A 16,751-nucleotide genomic window follows, 5' to 3' on the forward strand; every position below is an offset into this window, starting at 1 on the left:
GACCTACGAATGTGCGCAGTGATCTGAGCCAAGAGCACGCTTTTGTCATGTAAATGAAAGACTTGGCACACACGCGCGCGCAGTGGTGGAAAAAGTACTCACATTTTTTTACTTCGGTAAAAGTATCAATACTGCAATGTAGAAATACTCTGTTACAAGTTAAAGTCCGCAATTAAACATTTAAGGCCTTTGCAGACAGGGTGCGATTAGTCAATCAGTTTTTACCGCATGCGAAAAGACGCACAAATCGAACTGGGTTCGATTGGAAAAAAAAACGCATCGCCGCACGGTAAATTCGGAGCCGGTGTGCATGAGGTCATTGAGAACCATGTGTTCATTTAAAAAACGATATTGTCCGTTTTCAAATAGTGGAGTAAAAAGTACAACATGAGATGTAGTGCAGTAGAAGTAAAAGTACTGAAAATTGGAAACACTCAAGTAAAGTAAAAATGCCTCAAAATTGTACTTAAGTACAATACTTGAGTATGTAGCCTACTTAGGTACTTTCCACCACTGCGCGCGCGCACATACCACATACACACACGCGCGCGCGCGCACACACACACACACACACACACACACACACACACACACACACACACACACACAGAGGGCTGTTTGAAAAGAATAGCACAGAGGAGCTGAAAGTGAAGGAATGTCTTGGCCAGTGTAAAGGTTTGTTTCAGGGCTTCATTGGAGACATATTGTGTTTTTCCATCGATGAAGATGATTCTCTGCTTGGAAGTCACACCTGACTGACCGTGTCAGGTGATGAGATCCATGCACGCAGGTGCATCTCGACAGGACGGGTAAGTAGGGTGTGCCATGGACAGTGATGGAAGAAGTACTCAAATGTTTTACTTCATCAATACCTTTTTGTATAAATAGTCTGTTACAAGTACAATTTCGGTATTCAAAAGTTACTTGAGTAAAAGTACAAAAGTTTTGGCATCCAAAAATATACATAAGGTACCGAAAGTAAAAGTACTCATTATGCAGAATGTCCCATTCCACAAGTTTTAAAATGTATAGAAATGCATTTGAGATGTAGTGGAGTAGAAGTAAAATTAGTAAAGTACTCCAGTAGTAAAAAAAAAATACCGGCTGCTGCTTGCATTAGCTGGTGAAAGATTTTTATTCCAACAAAATTACAAAGTTGCAAAACAAAAGTTACTGTGTGATTATTACGATGAGGCCTGCATGCCACTACAGGTGAATAGGGGAAACATTTTCTGATATCAGAATGAAAAATTATCAGAGGCTAATTTGTTAAACTTTTAGTTCCCCTCATTTTTGGGTTTATTTAATTTATGCAAATGATGTGTTATCTGTAATATGCACCAGTTTCATATGATGTAAAACACAATATTGACTCAGCCTAACAGAGAAGGCAGAACCTTTTGTTTTTATGTGATCAATAACTAATTGGTTTTTGATCTGCAGAGGCTTTTGTCTAGGCTTCTTTCATTTAATTGTTAAAATAGGTTACACTTATCAGTATACATTATTTATATTGTTATTGGTAATACTTGTGTGCATTTTATGAAATGTTACAAGGTATGGTTAGGGGAAGGGGGATACAAATATGTAATCAACAAAAATAATAATGCATCCTGGCCTCATGGTTTTAGGATGCTCATTTGTGAGGCTCTAACTCTTGTAATTATCTTAGATGAGTTATACAAAATATTTGCTACATACTGAAAGGCTATTTTACCACTTTGCAAGCTATTTGAATCACATTGCACATGGTATAATTTAAGCCTATCGAGAACTCTCATTTAGTGTTGAAACCTAACTGACCCTATATCCTTGAACCTTTGCACAAGTTGCAAAAATGATCTGCAATCCACGCCCTCCAAAGATCTCCTTGAAATGTGAAAGGGCTGTTGTGACTGGCATGGCTGCTGAAGATGCTGCCAGTGTGGGAGGCGAGTGAGGAGAGTTGTTGCAACAATTCTATATTCCCCCTGAGAGAACTAAACCATTGAGTCAAATGTATGTTCCTCTGCTCAGATTGCCCAGTGTGTGGAAAGAGGAAAGGGCCATTCTCACCTGTGAGTCTTAATCATCATTTACATTGTATTCATAGGTCTATTGGAGTGCATTTGTGCATGCGTGCGTGATTTTGTGTACCTATAGGCAAGGGCAGGCTACATGTGTGTGCATTACTGCATTCTGTGCAATATTAATTGTAAACTATAAAAGTGCAAGATCGCAGATCGGGTCGCCTAGCCAAGCCTGTGTCAGTCGTGGGTGGGATGCAGCCGGCAGGACGCGGGGAAGCTGCATGGGGATGTAGAGACCCATTAACATGCATTTAAAAAACGTGACGTGGCTTGTTATAGTGCCACCATGAGTTCTGATTTGAAACCTCTGGGCCTTTAGTGTGCACTGTGCATGCAAAGTTTCACGCCAATTGGTCCATCGGTGGCTGAGCTGAGCTGCTCACTAACACACAGACATAACATAGACAGGGGTGAAAACATAATCCCCAGCCCGCCCCCTGCCGTTCCGGTGTGGCAGAGACAAACAATGAGTTGGCACAGTAGTAGATTAAGGTGTATGAGTGTTGGAAAAAAAATCACTGAACACCTGGTTTGTGGTGTGCATGCGTGTACCTGGAGGGATATTACCTCCTTGCAGTGAAAAGACCAGTGTGGTTGGGTGTGTGCTGTCCTCCTAAACAGTCACACTAACCCTGTCTAGACCACTGTTGTGTTATGCATGCACTACACACAAGCTATTTAGGAGATTTTCACATTTCTTGGATTTATCTGATGTTCTTGTAGGCACTTTAAACCTGGCGTCCCTATTTGGGGCACTGGGGCATTGCAACTATATAGTTCCTATTTTGAAAATAGGGCTTAAATGGCTAGAGTGTCTTACAGTGCAGTGCAGTGAACAGGCAAGGGTGTCTGTCCGCTTGCAAGACACTTTGGCGGGACACCTTGGCAGCGTGGCTGTTTGAGACAGAGATCAAACCTTATCTTGTTACTACAGTAGATGGCCTGTTTGGTAATCACTAGCCCACCCAGCTGTTAGTTTCTGAATCTTGATAAAACACACACACACGCACGCACACACGCGCACACGCACACACACACACACGCGCACACGCACACACAGCGCACTGCAGGAGAGTCCCATGCAGGGAGAGAGGGCAGCGTGCCATGTTGGCTGGATCATCTGGGACTGGTTCTTTGTTGGTCTCTCTGCCCAGGAATGCACCTTGCCTGATATACACCTCTTCTACCACTGCTGCTGCAGGCGTACAGCAAAGGGAAGTGTCTTGTGCCTTGAGAAAGAGCTCAATCATATCTAACTGCCTCGCCCTGCTATTTTTAACCACGCACCTTATGTTATCATGTATATCTTTCACACTGTTCATATTGATATCTGACCTGTTTCTCAGTTTTTAGTTTTTTTGTTTGTTTTCTTTGTTTCTCTATCTCTTCCCATCTTTCTTGAAACTGCAATGATACAACTTGTACGACAAAGAATTTCACCCACTTTTTTACAACTGTAAACCTGTGATGTGACAATAAAGTTGAGTTGAGTTGCGTTGAGCTGAGCTGTAGGCCCTTGCACGCACAGAAATGTAACTGTTTGCATAATAAATATTTGATATGAAAACTTCCCCCCCCCATGTGTATAGCCAAGCATTTGTCATGCAGTCAACCGTTTCCCATAGCCTGCAGGCAGTGTTTTGCCCTGTGTGCCACTCCCATGGGCTTGGGAGTGGGCCATGTAAGGTGGGGCCTAGCTCGGCACTCTCAAGCCCACACAGGTGAACTCCTGGCTGGGAGGAATGTATATGGGAGGGGGGGGGGGGGTGCCTGCCCCTGACACATAGAGGAGCGGAGCCTTTTAACTGTTAACAGGGTGGGGAGGAGATAGAGGTACATCCTAGGACAGGAAGGGTGTTACCCTCCATGTCACTGCTACTCACCTGGGTAGGGAAGAGAGAGAGTGAGTGAGTGTGTTTGCGTGTGAGCGTGCGTGTGTGTGTGTGTGTACACTACAGTGTGTGTGTACAGTGTGTGCAAGCTAAAGGAGGGATCAAATTGCACCACGCCACAATCACATTCACTCAGTTGCTGGTCCTCACTCTTCGGGTCTCTCTGTCTCTCTCATACTTTAAATCATTCACAGACACACACAACACACACAACTGTGTTGAAGGAGAAATAAGTGAATGTTTGACCGGACTAGAGAAGGAAGGAAGGCATTAAGATAGAAGAGAGAGAGAGAGAGAGAGAGAGAGAGAGAGAGAGAGAGGGAGGGAGCGTGCTTCTTCTTCCCCCTGTGTCGGCATTCCAGGGATCCTTGGGAACTTGGAACTTGGACTTGAGGACTTTCATTTCTCGACGCAGGTGGATACTATCTTTTTCAGTCGCCTGTGTGGCACTAAGTAAAAGGAACGGATTAAGCAGTTTCCCTATTTAATTGTTGGACTTTTGGACTTGGATTGGGCAAGAGAACACAGCAAGAGGTTTGTTTGATAAGTACTCTCTTTGAGCGCATGGCTCATAAATCTCTTAATTGCTCCATTGTTTCCCCTGCTGCTCTACCCACCTTGAAGCTGTTGGTTTGGCAAGTTTTAATGTGTTAGGTGCTGGCTGGTCTGGAGTCCTAATTTCATAGTGTGTTGTGATTTTATTCTGTGTACGAGCTGAAGGACTTGCGGAGGTTTGCTGTTGAACTTTCTCACCATGTGGTTCATGTGGTTTGGGAATTGCATACAAGACTGTGGACAGCTGTGGACAGATTTTGGCCAACATTACATTTTATGTTGTTGTTGTTGTTTTGTGTACCATTTCTGGCCCATCAAAGTTTGATCAGGTGAAATGGTACTGATAGAATGAAGAAGATATGATACTGATGTTTACTCAAGCAGTCTGCCATGCGATTAATCCTGATTTAGTGATTGTGAACTTGAGGAGCTGCAATATAGGATTTTGTTTGCTGTCATGGATATTGCTATGAGGAGGGTGTTATTGAGTTGGTATCCAGGTGGATTGGACAGCTGGATTTTTATCTGGCTGTCAAAGGCAGGATCGATGATGATGAGCACGACCCCCAGACCTGTGACTAACTCCCCTTTGATGATGTCATAGCAAGGTTGTTTCCACACCCAGTCCTGGAATGTTCACCTGGAGGGCTTCTTGTCCATAATGAGTACAAACCACACTGGCTTTTGAAGTGTCCTCTCCTTGCTATCCTACACAACTTCATTGAGTTCTTCAGTTCTCCTCTATCCATCTTTTCTGTTCCCTCTATTGCAGGTTTTGTCTCTCTCAGCTTAACATCTTAATGTCCTGTTGCTTTTGATATAGGGCCTCCTCAAAACGGGCAAAATACAACGTGTCTTTTCTCAACTCAAGTTCACATTCTGTGACTTGAGGCCAAAATGGGAAGATAGGGGCTAGTCTGTTCTTTTCCCCTTGACCCAACGTGGTCAGTAGTGATTTATGTGACAGCTTATGGTGCAAGCAAGCAAGCAAGCACACACACGCACACATGCACACACACACGCACACACACGCACACGCACACTGACAGGCATGCAACCGCACACACCTGTAGTCAACTCAAGTTCACAGTGAAATGTTAAAACCCTGTTCCCATTTTTTTAGCTCTGTTTTTAAAAATGGTTAGGTCACTCTCTCGCCTCAAGGTGAAATTCCATCTATGAGTTATAGGTCTTCAGTCCAGATGGGAGGTCACGAAGAGCCTCATTTTCTGCACAGTAGCGCCTGATCCTACTATCTACCCACTGGGACAATTGCTGAGACATTTGGTATCAGTGAATGTCCATTGTTCATTCCCAAACTCCTGTGATGGGAGTGGAGGAGACACATCAGACTTTGCACAGTGTTTGTGTAAAGTCTTGACACAACATGCCATTTGACATACTACCTCAGTTCTCCCTGTCTGTACCTCTCCAGTCATCCCAGTTTAACCATGTGATTTTATCATGTCTCAACTGGCCAAATTCTTTACTCTTAAATGCTTTTCTCACTCTGCCTGTCCTACAGGTGATAATAGTTCAGTTCAGCCTACAGAGATAGCATACATTTTAGTAATGCTCCGGATGACACTACTAGTAGCCTATATACTGCAGTTTTTAAAGTTGTACTCCTGGAAATAGAAGATGAAATTGCACATGACTGCACAGGGGTTCCTGCAAGCCTATTCTGGTTCATATCAGAAGGGAGAACAGTGAGTTATCCTCACCTGTTGCACCAGCTAAATGTACGTTCAAACAGCATACAGTAATTTGAATGCAAGGGTCACTGTTACGTTATGACATAATATAAACTGGTTGCGCCATACAAGCTTGTTATAATATGGGATTAACTTAAGATACTATAGAGGTTTGGGCTACGCGGCCCTCACATCTAGAGTTCGAGCTGCTATGCGGCCCCTCACACACAATATGCCCATATATGGAGATCTCTGATGTCATAAGTATATGCCCATATATGGGCATGCCTCCTTTTGTGCCCATATATGGAGCTGACTGATTTGTTTGCGCCTGATGCCATGACGACACATTGAAGGTTAGACAAAACACTCCACATTTGGGCATAGTGACATGAGCGTGAAGACGTGGTCCGCCCGCCCACCAGCCGGACCGCCGGTCCCTTAAGCCAATTTTTATATAAGATAACCTTCTTTAGTTTCAACTAGTCACAATGTTAGCTTTTGTGGTGGTTTTGCATCCTCACCTCCAACTCATCCAACTCACATTTAGCTGGTGCAACTGGCTGCTGGTTTTCTTTGTCAAAGTACTGTGAGCATAGGGGAAATTATATTTATTCCCCATACGCACTAGAGCAGTAGCCAGTGTTTTGGGGATAAATACGCTTCAAGTTGCAATCCGTTTTTGATAGACTGATGTACATAAATCGCGATGAGAATTACAAAACCAATCTGACAAGCTCGCTGTACAATGTCATGGAATGAAGTGGGTGGGAGTGATTGCGTTGGTTCACTCTCTGGGGACAGTGCAGATGGTTCATATTACACTGTATTGTAGTCTGTGGAGGCAGGGCCCAGATGCTTCTATGGGGAATAATTCTCACCTCTCTCTGCCCCTACCCCTCCCTGGCTCCCTTTCACTTTCTTCCTCTCTCTCTCTGTGTACCGGTACATGTGTACAAGTGTCTTGGGGGGAAGCCTTAACTTCTCTCATCTCTAGCAGTTACTAATGATAATAATAGATTGTGTGTACGCGCATATGTCCATGTGCTGTGCATGCCTGTGCTTGTGTTTGACAGTGTTCATTTGTGTATTTCTATTGCAGGAAGGCGATGGGGAGATGGACGTTACATCTCTCAGGGTGGCTTGGGCTTCTAGCAGTCCTTTTGACCACCTCTTATGCTGACAATGGTGAGAAGAATCCTACACGTGCATTAAGAAAATATCCATGCACATATAGTATCATGTATCGCGTTTGGCCATAGCCTACTGTATTGATTATCAAAAACACTACAGATGTTTTATTATAGGAGCACAACTCCCATTTTCAACATTACCTCCATATAATTGGTCCTCATTAATACTCATTATAAGATGGCACACCTTTCGTCTACTCACTCTGTGTCTCATTGGTGGGATATGGACAGTTCAGAAACATGCCTACCATCATCATCGATGGAGAATCCAAGCTAATAAAAACTACAGCCTTTCTCTTCCTGGAAAGGTAGCATGCTGAAATAGAAGCCGTTGTTCTAGCATTATTAATAATAATAATAAAAGAAGTTTGAAATCTTGTTTGACATGACCAAACCTGCTTACCGTTGATGTCACTGTCCACAGCCCTCCTCTGGGACACAGACAGACCGAGTAGACAGAAATGGTACCATCTTATAATGAATTAGTGAGGACCAATTATATGAAGATAATTATGTTGAAATTTGAATTTGTCCATTTAATTATTTATTACTGGTATAGGCAAATGTAAATTCCTTTGCTCCGATTTCACAAAAAGTGGTGCTATGGTGTTCGATGTTATAGGTACTGTGATGAATATAAGTGCCGATCCCACTGTTAACATCAAAAGAAGAATTTAAAGAGTACTCTAATTTTGGCGGGCGGCCATACCCGAATGGGCAGAGAAGGCCGCCTGGGAAATAGAAGGTCCCAGGTTCAATACACAGCACAATATATTGCAGTGTGTTGAATAATAACACACTGCAATAATAAATCATGAGACGATTCATATCGCCAGATTGCTGTCAAACACAACTCTAATCTGAATTAAGTTTGTTTTTGTTTTCATCAAGTTAGTTTTATAACTTAATGAGAACCAAGACTGAGTCATTGATACTGGCAGTGGCAATATGGAATGGTCTAATGGGATGCCCTGGAAAAAAAGATTTATATTTAGACCGGGGAGAAGTCTGTTTCGTTTTACCACAGGTATTCTGACAATGTATCATGCGGTTGAATTGTGTTTTCTTGCTTCCGTGACTCTGACTGTTCCTGACACTTCTCCCCTCCGTTCTCTGATAGTAAACCACTGCCTCGCAGCCCGATCCGGCACCTGCTCGGCATGTATACAGGCTGGGATAGGCTGTGCCTATTGCCCAGACGAGGTGAGTGCGGCATGGAGAGAGTGAGACCCATATTCAAGGCGCTAAGCCCTTATACATTATAGTCAGGAAGTTCTGCCATTTGCACCATGCATTATGTGAATTTATCGAAGAAGGTTCATTAGTGGACTTTATAGAAATGTCAAACATGGTAAATCTTTTGAAAAACAAGTTTTTTTTAATTCTACATGTTTTAGATCACAAGTTATTCACATTAGAATTGACATCTAGAATAAAAAAACAAAGCCAAAGAACAAACAGTTATTAACAAATATAATCAGTAATAACCCCCCACTTTCTGCACAGACTTTTGATGGCCCCCGATGTGACCTGTTAGAGAATATAAGGGCCCATCACTGCAGCGCAGAAATTACAGCTGCAAGCAGTATGAAAATTGAGAAAGTAAGTGTCCTTCCTACCTACTTCTCACACGAGAGGCTTTGCATTTATACGTATAATTGTTCACAGACGTCCAGATCCTCATTTCTCTTCCCCTTTTGTCATGTTGTCCTTTCCTTCATATTTCATCTTCTGACATCTGTCCCTTGGCCTATGTGTATATATTTGTGCGCTGTCACATATGTATCACTAACATGTTTGATATCTGCTGCTATGTAATGTCTCACCTGCAGGGTGAGGGCTGTGTTTCTATATCTGCTGCCATTTAACTATTTCTATTTTTGAATATCTTTAACCATACATGATGCGTATATATTTGCCGTTGCTCATATATTAGGATAATTGACATCGTTGCCTTGCTCTCTTTCTTTCTCTATTCTATTGAAATTGCAATTGATGGCAGTTTATATGAATTTGACCCACCTGTAAACCTGTGCTGGGACAATACAGTTGAATCTATATCTAAATCTGATCTTATTTAAACTTGGCTTTCATCTCTGTCCAGAATGAGAAAATCAACGTTCTACTGCAGCAGTCCCAGGTAGCTCCCCAGACGATGAGCATGTCCTTCCTGCCGGGAGAGGAGCGGGTGGTGGACGTGGAGGTCTTTGCTCCTACCAAAGGGCCTCTGGACCTGTACATTCTCATGGACTTCTCCAACTCCATGGCAGACGATTTGAACAATCTTAAGAGGATGGGCAAGGAACTGGGTGAGTCAGATGTTTCTTATACCCAATGTTTGTACAATAATTGTCCTCTCGACACTTATTGCACACCCTTCTGCCCTGGAATGGGAATTTCTAGTTAAGCCCCTTGAGACTTGAAGCTATACAAATATACTTGACATTACTTGATAGGCTGGATCCTTTGCATTTTAGACAAGTACCTCAATGAATCAGTTATGTTTTACTTTAAAATAGAAAGCACCGTATGTATCGATTGCTGGTCTCATGAGATGGACTGAGAAGAAGAGGAGACATAATAATCAATCCAAAATCCTGACAGCGATGCTAATGTTTAATGCGTTTCCTGAGTTCTCAACGTCTGTGTCTCCTGCTATCCCAATTTCTCAACTGGCCAAATCTAGCTTTTCTTACTCTGCCTGTCCTACAGGTGGTCAGTTTAGCTTAAGGAGATAGCATGCCGCTTTAGTGGTCCCGCCACACCCGATATCAAGTTTGAACCTGGATATAGAAGATGAAATTCCCTGTGACTGCACAGGTTTGCTGTAAGCCTATTCTGGTTCATAAGGGTACAGTGAGTTAGCCTAAGTATAGAACTGGAGCCTCACCTGTTGCACCAGCTAAGTGTAAGTTCAAACATAAAATAGTCTGAACATAGGGGAGTTACGCTATAATAACGTTTGTTTTAACATAGGGTTCATTTAAGATATAACTTTAGTTTAAGACTTAATTCGTTATAATGTGAGCTTAAGTCTTGATGTGAAACACAACACATAGGGGCGGCACGGAGCAGTGGCTCAGGAGGTAGGACGGCCGCTTGGGACGGTTCCCAGTTTGATCCTGGGCTCCCCCAGAGTCAGCGTCAAAGTGTCCTTGAGCAAGACACTGAACCCCTAATTGCTCCAGATGAGCAGCTTTGTGGCTTGCATGGTTTCCTCTGCCGTCGGTTTGTGAATGTGTGACTGAATGGGTGAATGTAATGCACATTGTAAAGAACCTTGGATAAAGGCGCTATATAAATGCACCATTTACCATCTACCGCAACTTACAAATCCAACTCACGTTTAGCTGGAGCAACTGCTGGTTTTCTTTGACAAAGTAATTCATCTATTAGTACCATCATCAAAAACCTCAATCAATTCTGTTTAGAAAGCACCTTGTGTAGCGATTACTGGTCTTATCAGATAGACAGAGGAGAAGAGGAGACATAATTATCTATCCAATATCCTGACACAATGATGGTAACGTTTAATGTGTTTCCTATAGCTTTGTTGGTGGAGAAGCTGTCTGATGACTACGCCATTGGTTTCGGAAAGTTTGTGGACAAAGTGGTGGAGCCCCAGACAGATATGAGACCGGAGAAGTGAGAACAATTTCCTAGCAAATTGAATGCTTTTCATAGATGCACATACTTAAGCATAAGTTATATTTTGTTGGATGACTGTATCACTTGTATGAAACAATGAATGTATTTCACGGCCATCTGACAGAAGTATAAATGAGCCCTGCTCAAATGCTCTCTTTGTCTTTTCTCTTTAATTTAATCTCTCTCTCTCTTTAATTCTTTCATAAGACTCCGCCAGCCATGGCCCAACAGCGATTCTCCATTTTCCTTCAAAAATGCCATCAAACTCACTAAGGATGTGGATAGCTTCATCAGCCTGCTTCAGAAGGAAAGAATTTCTGGCAACCTGGATGCCCCAGAAGGTGGATTTGATGCCATTCTCCAGGCTGCAGTCTGTGGGGTTAGTAAGACCTATTATGGGTATTTTAGTGCCTGTATTTAAAGTCTTTGTATGTGTTTGTGTGTGTATGTGGGCAGCCATAGCTGAATGGTTAGTGAGCCCACCTAGGACTCCAGAAGTCCCAGGTACAATTGCAAGACATTTAACCCCTTACTGCTCCCCCCAGTCTGTCTGTCTGCCTGCCTGCCTGCGTGCATGTGCGTGCGTGCGTGCGTACATGACTGTTCTCTGGAGATGGTACCAGTGACTATTCCGTCTTTAATTGAGGTCCATTTGAACTATCTCCCTTCATTTAGGATAAGATTGGCTGGCGCGACCACGCCACGCATCTCCTCGTCTTCTCCACAGAGTCCGCCTTCCATTATGAGTCGGACGGCGCCAACGTGTTGTCGGGCATCCTGCCACGCAACGACGAGAAGTGCCACCTGGACGCAACTGACACATACACAGAAGACACCAAGCAGGACTACCCATCGGTGCCTACACTGGTCCGCCTGCTGGGCAAACATAACATCATCCCTATCTTCGCTGTCACCAACCACTCTCTAACTTTCTATGAGGTTAGTGTGCGTTTAGTTGCTTTTCACCCAAACAGTTCAGACTCCAGAAATAACAGAAGAAACAGAAGTTAAGTTAAGTTTTCAGATGTCATAATCGTGTCCAGGTCATGGATTCATATCAGTTACAGAGCAGTGGTTTTCAAATCTTTTGTGTGAAAATAGCCTCTGTAAGAAAAAAAAAGATGTATAAATATAATATAATATAAATATAAATGTTAAAATATATTTTTAGGGTATAGAATTGGGGAATGAGTGTGCACAAATTACTGATATAGTAAAAATTATAATAATTTATAACTTTTTGTTACTGTATACAATTTAGTACAGTATATTGCAATAACAATGTGTGGTTGTCACAAAATCCCAGGGCACACCTGGACTTAAAGTACCGCTATGTTAGTCTCCATTCAATTGGTTTATGATGCCTAAATGTGTCTCTTTCTATTGTCCACTGTTCTGTGTAGAAACTCCAAGACTATTTTCCCATCGCTGAGTTGGGTGTGCTACAAGAAGATTCGTCCAACATCCTCGTCATCATGGAGAAGGCCTTTGATGTACAGTAATTAGCTCCTTCAACTTTAGCCAAATGACCAAACCATCCATGATCATAGGTATTGTCCAAGACAATGGATCATAGGTTTTTATAGTAACTGAGTCTTCAGGAAGGTAGTAGTCATTAGGCAGTTGATTAAACATGATAACTGTATTCAAATTGTACGAAAAAATCACTGTTCTGAAGCTTAATTTATTCTATCACTATCTACTATCTATAATATCTCATGATGTGTCACTTGCTGAAAAATGTTCAAGCTACAGTAGCAACGCAATGCATTGTGAATGTGAAAATGAGTTCTACGAAGTATTTATTAGGCTTAAATAATGCTCTCTCTCTCTCTTTTAGAGTATCCGTTCAAAGATGAGCATCCGTGCGGAGGACAGACCAAAGGCTATTAATGCACAATTCCTGAAGACCAGTGGAGAGGTGCTACCGTACGGGGCGTTTCAAATCAAGCCTGGAAACATTGTAAGTTTCAAAAACCACATGACACGTCTAATCCCAAAACAGTGTATATCCGCTGTATGTTAGCTGGAATGTTACAACTAACAATTTAGGATAAAGGTGGATAACAGGATGTAACTGGATAGTGTTTTGCAGACAAAGCATGTGAAATAATTGATAACGTGTGCGGAGTATTGTGGATACTGTATATCATTCTAGACTATTCAAATGCTTATACAGATTCCCAATACATACACTCTCACGCACGCACGCACAGCTGTGTTTGTGATGAATAAGAAAAGGAACAAACGAGGGAATGGCTATTGAACTCATTCTGATGTGCACAGCACACATACATTGAAATGTACATTGTGTGTCACTGTCCACCAGGGCAAATTCAAAGTGAAGCTGCAGGCCCAGCAGATGGTTGACGAGGAGCACGTTTGTAAGATGGATCCAGCTGATAGAAAGGGCGTAATGAGAGTCAAACCCACAACCTTCAGCACTGCCCTCAATGTTAACGCAGAGGTCCTTTGTCCAACCTGCAACTGTGAAAACGTAAAAACAAACACGCACGCGCACACACACACAAATTCATTTCGAGTTAAATCAAACTTTGCTGTGCACAAAAAGAGACAAAACACACTGTGTGGATTCACACTGCTGCCTCTCTCTCCTGTGTCTCCAGAGCCCATCTCCTAAGGCTATCAGGTGCAATGGCAACGGGGATCTGGTCTGTGGCAAGTGTCAGTGCTATGATGGCTGGTGAGATGATCATCATTTTGACAAACATTTTTTTTTGTTTGGCCCAGAAGAGCACTTGATGATGCATGATATTATTATGCTACTGTATATAGAAACTAGACTCAAAGTGGGCCAGGGAGCCCCAGGTGTCCTTGAGGGGGTTCCAGGGGGTCCCCAGCTAAACGATTGGTAGTTAGGAACCAAATAGACTTATGGGACACTCTCAGAGAGAAATTGACACTGAGTGAGACCCCAGAAATAACCATCCTATCTAATAGCGGGCCATGGCCTAATGCATATCAAGCTGGGTGTCCTTGAAATTAAAAAAAGGTTGAGAATTGCTGAACTAGAGAAATGAGACCCTTGCTGTTTTTCTGTGTTTCTCCTTCAGGCTGGGTCCGTACTGTAACTGCTCGTCAAGCGTGTCCACAAGCAACATGGCCATGTGTATTGGTCCAGGCATGGTGGAGCCATGCTCAGGGCGCGGAGACTGCCTGTGTGGTCACTGTGTCTGCTACAACCCAGAGCAATATGAAGGTCCCTTCTGCCAGTTTGACAAGACCCAGTGCCAGAGACATGGAGGCTTCCTCTGCAACGGTAAGTGACCGAGTGTGTGTGTGTGTGTGTGTGTGTGTGTGTGTGTGTGTGTGCGTGCGTGCGTGCGTGCGTGCGTGCGTGCGTGCGTGCGTGCGTGCGTGCGTGCGTGCGAGAGATTGAGAGAGAGAGGCCGTTTTTCTCTTATGTCTTACTTAGGCTTCGCATCCCTCCAAAGTATGATATAGGAGTGAACTGGCCGCTGTGTGATTATAACGTAACTCACTCACCCCCCACTTGTGTTTGCATTAGACCGTGGCTCTTGCAGCTTGGGCGCGTGTGCGTGCACTTTGGGCTGGGACGGACCAGCCTGTGAATGTCCCAGGGGCAACCAGACGTGTCTGGATAGCAGAGGGGTGAGTCTCTGAACGACACAGAGAAGAAGTTGTTTTGAAATGATAAAAAGTGTGGTGTACCATTATAACAGATCTTTTTATATAGTGGCTCATGTGGTTAAACAAATGTCTTTTAATCTACACCAGGGCATCTGCAACGGACGAGGGCAATGTGTTTGTGGAGACTGCGAATGCCAGGATTCTGGTTTGCCGCTTACCAGAACCTGTGAGCCTAATTTCCAGGTGTGTGTCCATACAATGGAATGGGTGTACACAGTAAAATCCTTAGTGTCAATTTAACAACAAAATAAATTCTAGTGGACCCCATTTGGTCCCATTTGTACACATTTACACTTTGTTTAGAATTCTTATATGGCCTTGGTGAACCTTCTTTACATCATTGTGGGTGTCTTCCCTAGGCCCAAATATCGATGTGTGAGGCCAAGAGGAGCTGTGTCCAGTGTCAGATCTGGAACACAGGAGAAAAAAAGGACAAGTGCGAGTGCACCTTCACAGCAGTGGAGGTGGACGAACTCAAAGAACGTAAGTGCTCAGAACAGAAACACGAGAGAGGGAATCGCAATTGGTCAGATCAGTGGTTCTCAAACCTTTGAATTTCAAAGACCCCCAAATGGAACCTTCTGGGTCCATTTAGTTCCATTTGTACACTCTCAGAGTTATAGACCTGTAATGGTCCATTTGGAACCCCCTCAAGGAACACTGACGGTCCCTGGACCCCAATTTGAGAACCACTGGGTCACATCAAAAATGGACCTATGAAGGGTCCAAGAGTTAAGCTAAGGCTGAGGATTGTGCTGTGTGTCTCTTCAGCGGAGAAGGTGATTGAATCATGCAGTTACCGTGATGAAGATGATGACTGCACCTACTACTATACTGTCGACTACCCCAAAGACAAAATCGAGACGGAACTGGAGGTTCAGGTTCTCAAAAAGAAAGGTGAGCTCTAGGATTTATGTCATGTGTTTTAATGTCATGCATTCTATACTGTGGGTTCCACATTCGATTCTTTGAGCTACAAAAACTGTTTTTTTGCCTTTAACCACATGAATCCTGGCATCCCTATTATGGGCATGTTATAATAGGCGAGCATGGCAAAACATTTTTTTTTTTTGTTAAAATAGCTGATGTTAGCGTTTTGGTGCACTGAGGCACCCTGCGAATTGTGAATGGTTGTGAATGTAAAGTTGTTGTGGTGGTCCGTCCCTATAGACTGCCCCCCTGCTGGCTTCCTGTGGCTCATCCCTCTCATTATGTTCCTCATGTTGCTGCTGGGTCTCCTACTGCTCTGCTGCTGGAAGTACTGCGCCTGCTGCAAGGTACATATCATTTATATACGTATATACTGTATGTATATGTACACACTTAAACACATTTACTGTACACTCGCACATGGACACAGTCAAATCCAGACACACACACACACGCACGCGCGCGCGCACACACACACACACACACACACACACACACACACACACACACACACACACACGTTTGTATTACTATACTTGTGAGGACATCAACGCTTTAGGACAGCCATTTTATGAATGCCATTTAAAATATATATATATTTTGCAATTTTTAACCGTAAGCCTAAAGCCGAAAAACAGCAGATCTATAAGCTCACAACGCGTCGCGCTGCGACGCGTTGTGAGCTTATAGATCGGCTGTTTTTCGGTGCATGACACTGGCGCGCAACTAAGTATAAATCATGTTTAACTCTAATTCCAATCCCTAAACCTAACCTCTAAATGTCTAATCCTAACCTGAATGTTTTTCTAATTGTAAACGTATCTCTAAAACCATTTTTTTAAACTATAAAACGACCATTTGTCTTGTGAGGACCAGAAAAACGGTCCTCACAATGTATATTTCTTCAAATTCTACTATACTTGGTCCTCGCAAGTATAGTAATACACACACACACACACACACACACACACACACACACACACACACACACACACACACACACACACACAAAATTGACAAAAAAAATGTTTTGATCATGCTGTCTTTCTCATCACAGGCCTGCCTTGCCCTGCTGCCTTGCTGTGCAGGAGGTAAGAC

The 16,751-nt window shown here is 43.1% G+C and overlaps 1 protein-coding gene across 4 annotated transcripts in view; it reads left to right on the forward strand.

The window, feature by feature from the left end:
- Positions 1-3,967: 3,967 nt before the first annotated feature.
- The window catches only part of itgb4 (integrin, beta 4), a 33,640-nt gene continuing 20,856 nt past the window's right edge, over positions 3,968-16,751 (forward strand). Inside the window, exons 1-19 of one of the 4 annotated variants that reach the window (XM_084079522.1) lie at positions 3,968-4,495; positions 7,313-7,398; positions 8,524-8,606; positions 8,910-9,005; positions 9,508-9,712; positions 10,952-11,048; positions 11,259-11,430; positions 11,727-11,990; positions 12,455-12,544; positions 12,892-13,014; positions 13,381-13,548; positions 13,679-13,755; positions 14,126-14,331; positions 14,581-14,684; positions 14,811-14,906; positions 15,083-15,206; positions 15,495-15,620; positions 15,894-16,000; positions 16,711-16,744. In XM_084079522.1, the coding sequence (XP_083935648.1) occupies positions 7,320-7,398; positions 8,524-8,606; positions 8,910-9,005; positions 9,508-9,712; positions 10,952-11,048; positions 11,259-11,430; positions 11,727-11,990; positions 12,455-12,544; positions 12,892-13,014; positions 13,381-13,548; positions 13,679-13,755; positions 14,126-14,331; positions 14,581-14,684; positions 14,811-14,906; positions 15,083-15,206; positions 15,495-15,620; positions 15,894-16,000; positions 16,711-16,744 (2,251 nt within the window). In that variant the 5' untranslated portion in view covers positions 3,968-4,495; positions 7,313-7,319. The remainder of the gene's footprint in view (positions 4,496-7,312; positions 7,399-8,523; positions 8,607-8,909; positions 9,006-9,507; positions 9,713-10,951; positions 11,049-11,258; positions 11,431-11,726; positions 11,991-12,454; positions 12,545-12,891; positions 13,015-13,380; positions 13,549-13,678; positions 13,756-14,125; positions 14,332-14,580; positions 14,685-14,810; positions 14,907-15,082; positions 15,207-15,494; positions 15,621-15,893; positions 16,001-16,710; positions 16,745-16,751) is intronic. The other 3 variants (XM_084079521.1, XM_084079523.1, XM_084079524.1) reach the window with 3 other exon arrangements.

The sequence above is a fragment of the Gymnoscopelus microlampas genome (assembly GCF_963454915.1).
Source record: "Gymnoscopelus microlampas genome assembly, chromosome: 14".
In the NCBI taxonomy this organism is placed as follows: domain Eukaryota; kingdom Metazoa; phylum Chordata; class Actinopteri; order Myctophiformes; family Myctophidae; genus Gymnoscopelus; species Gymnoscopelus microlampas.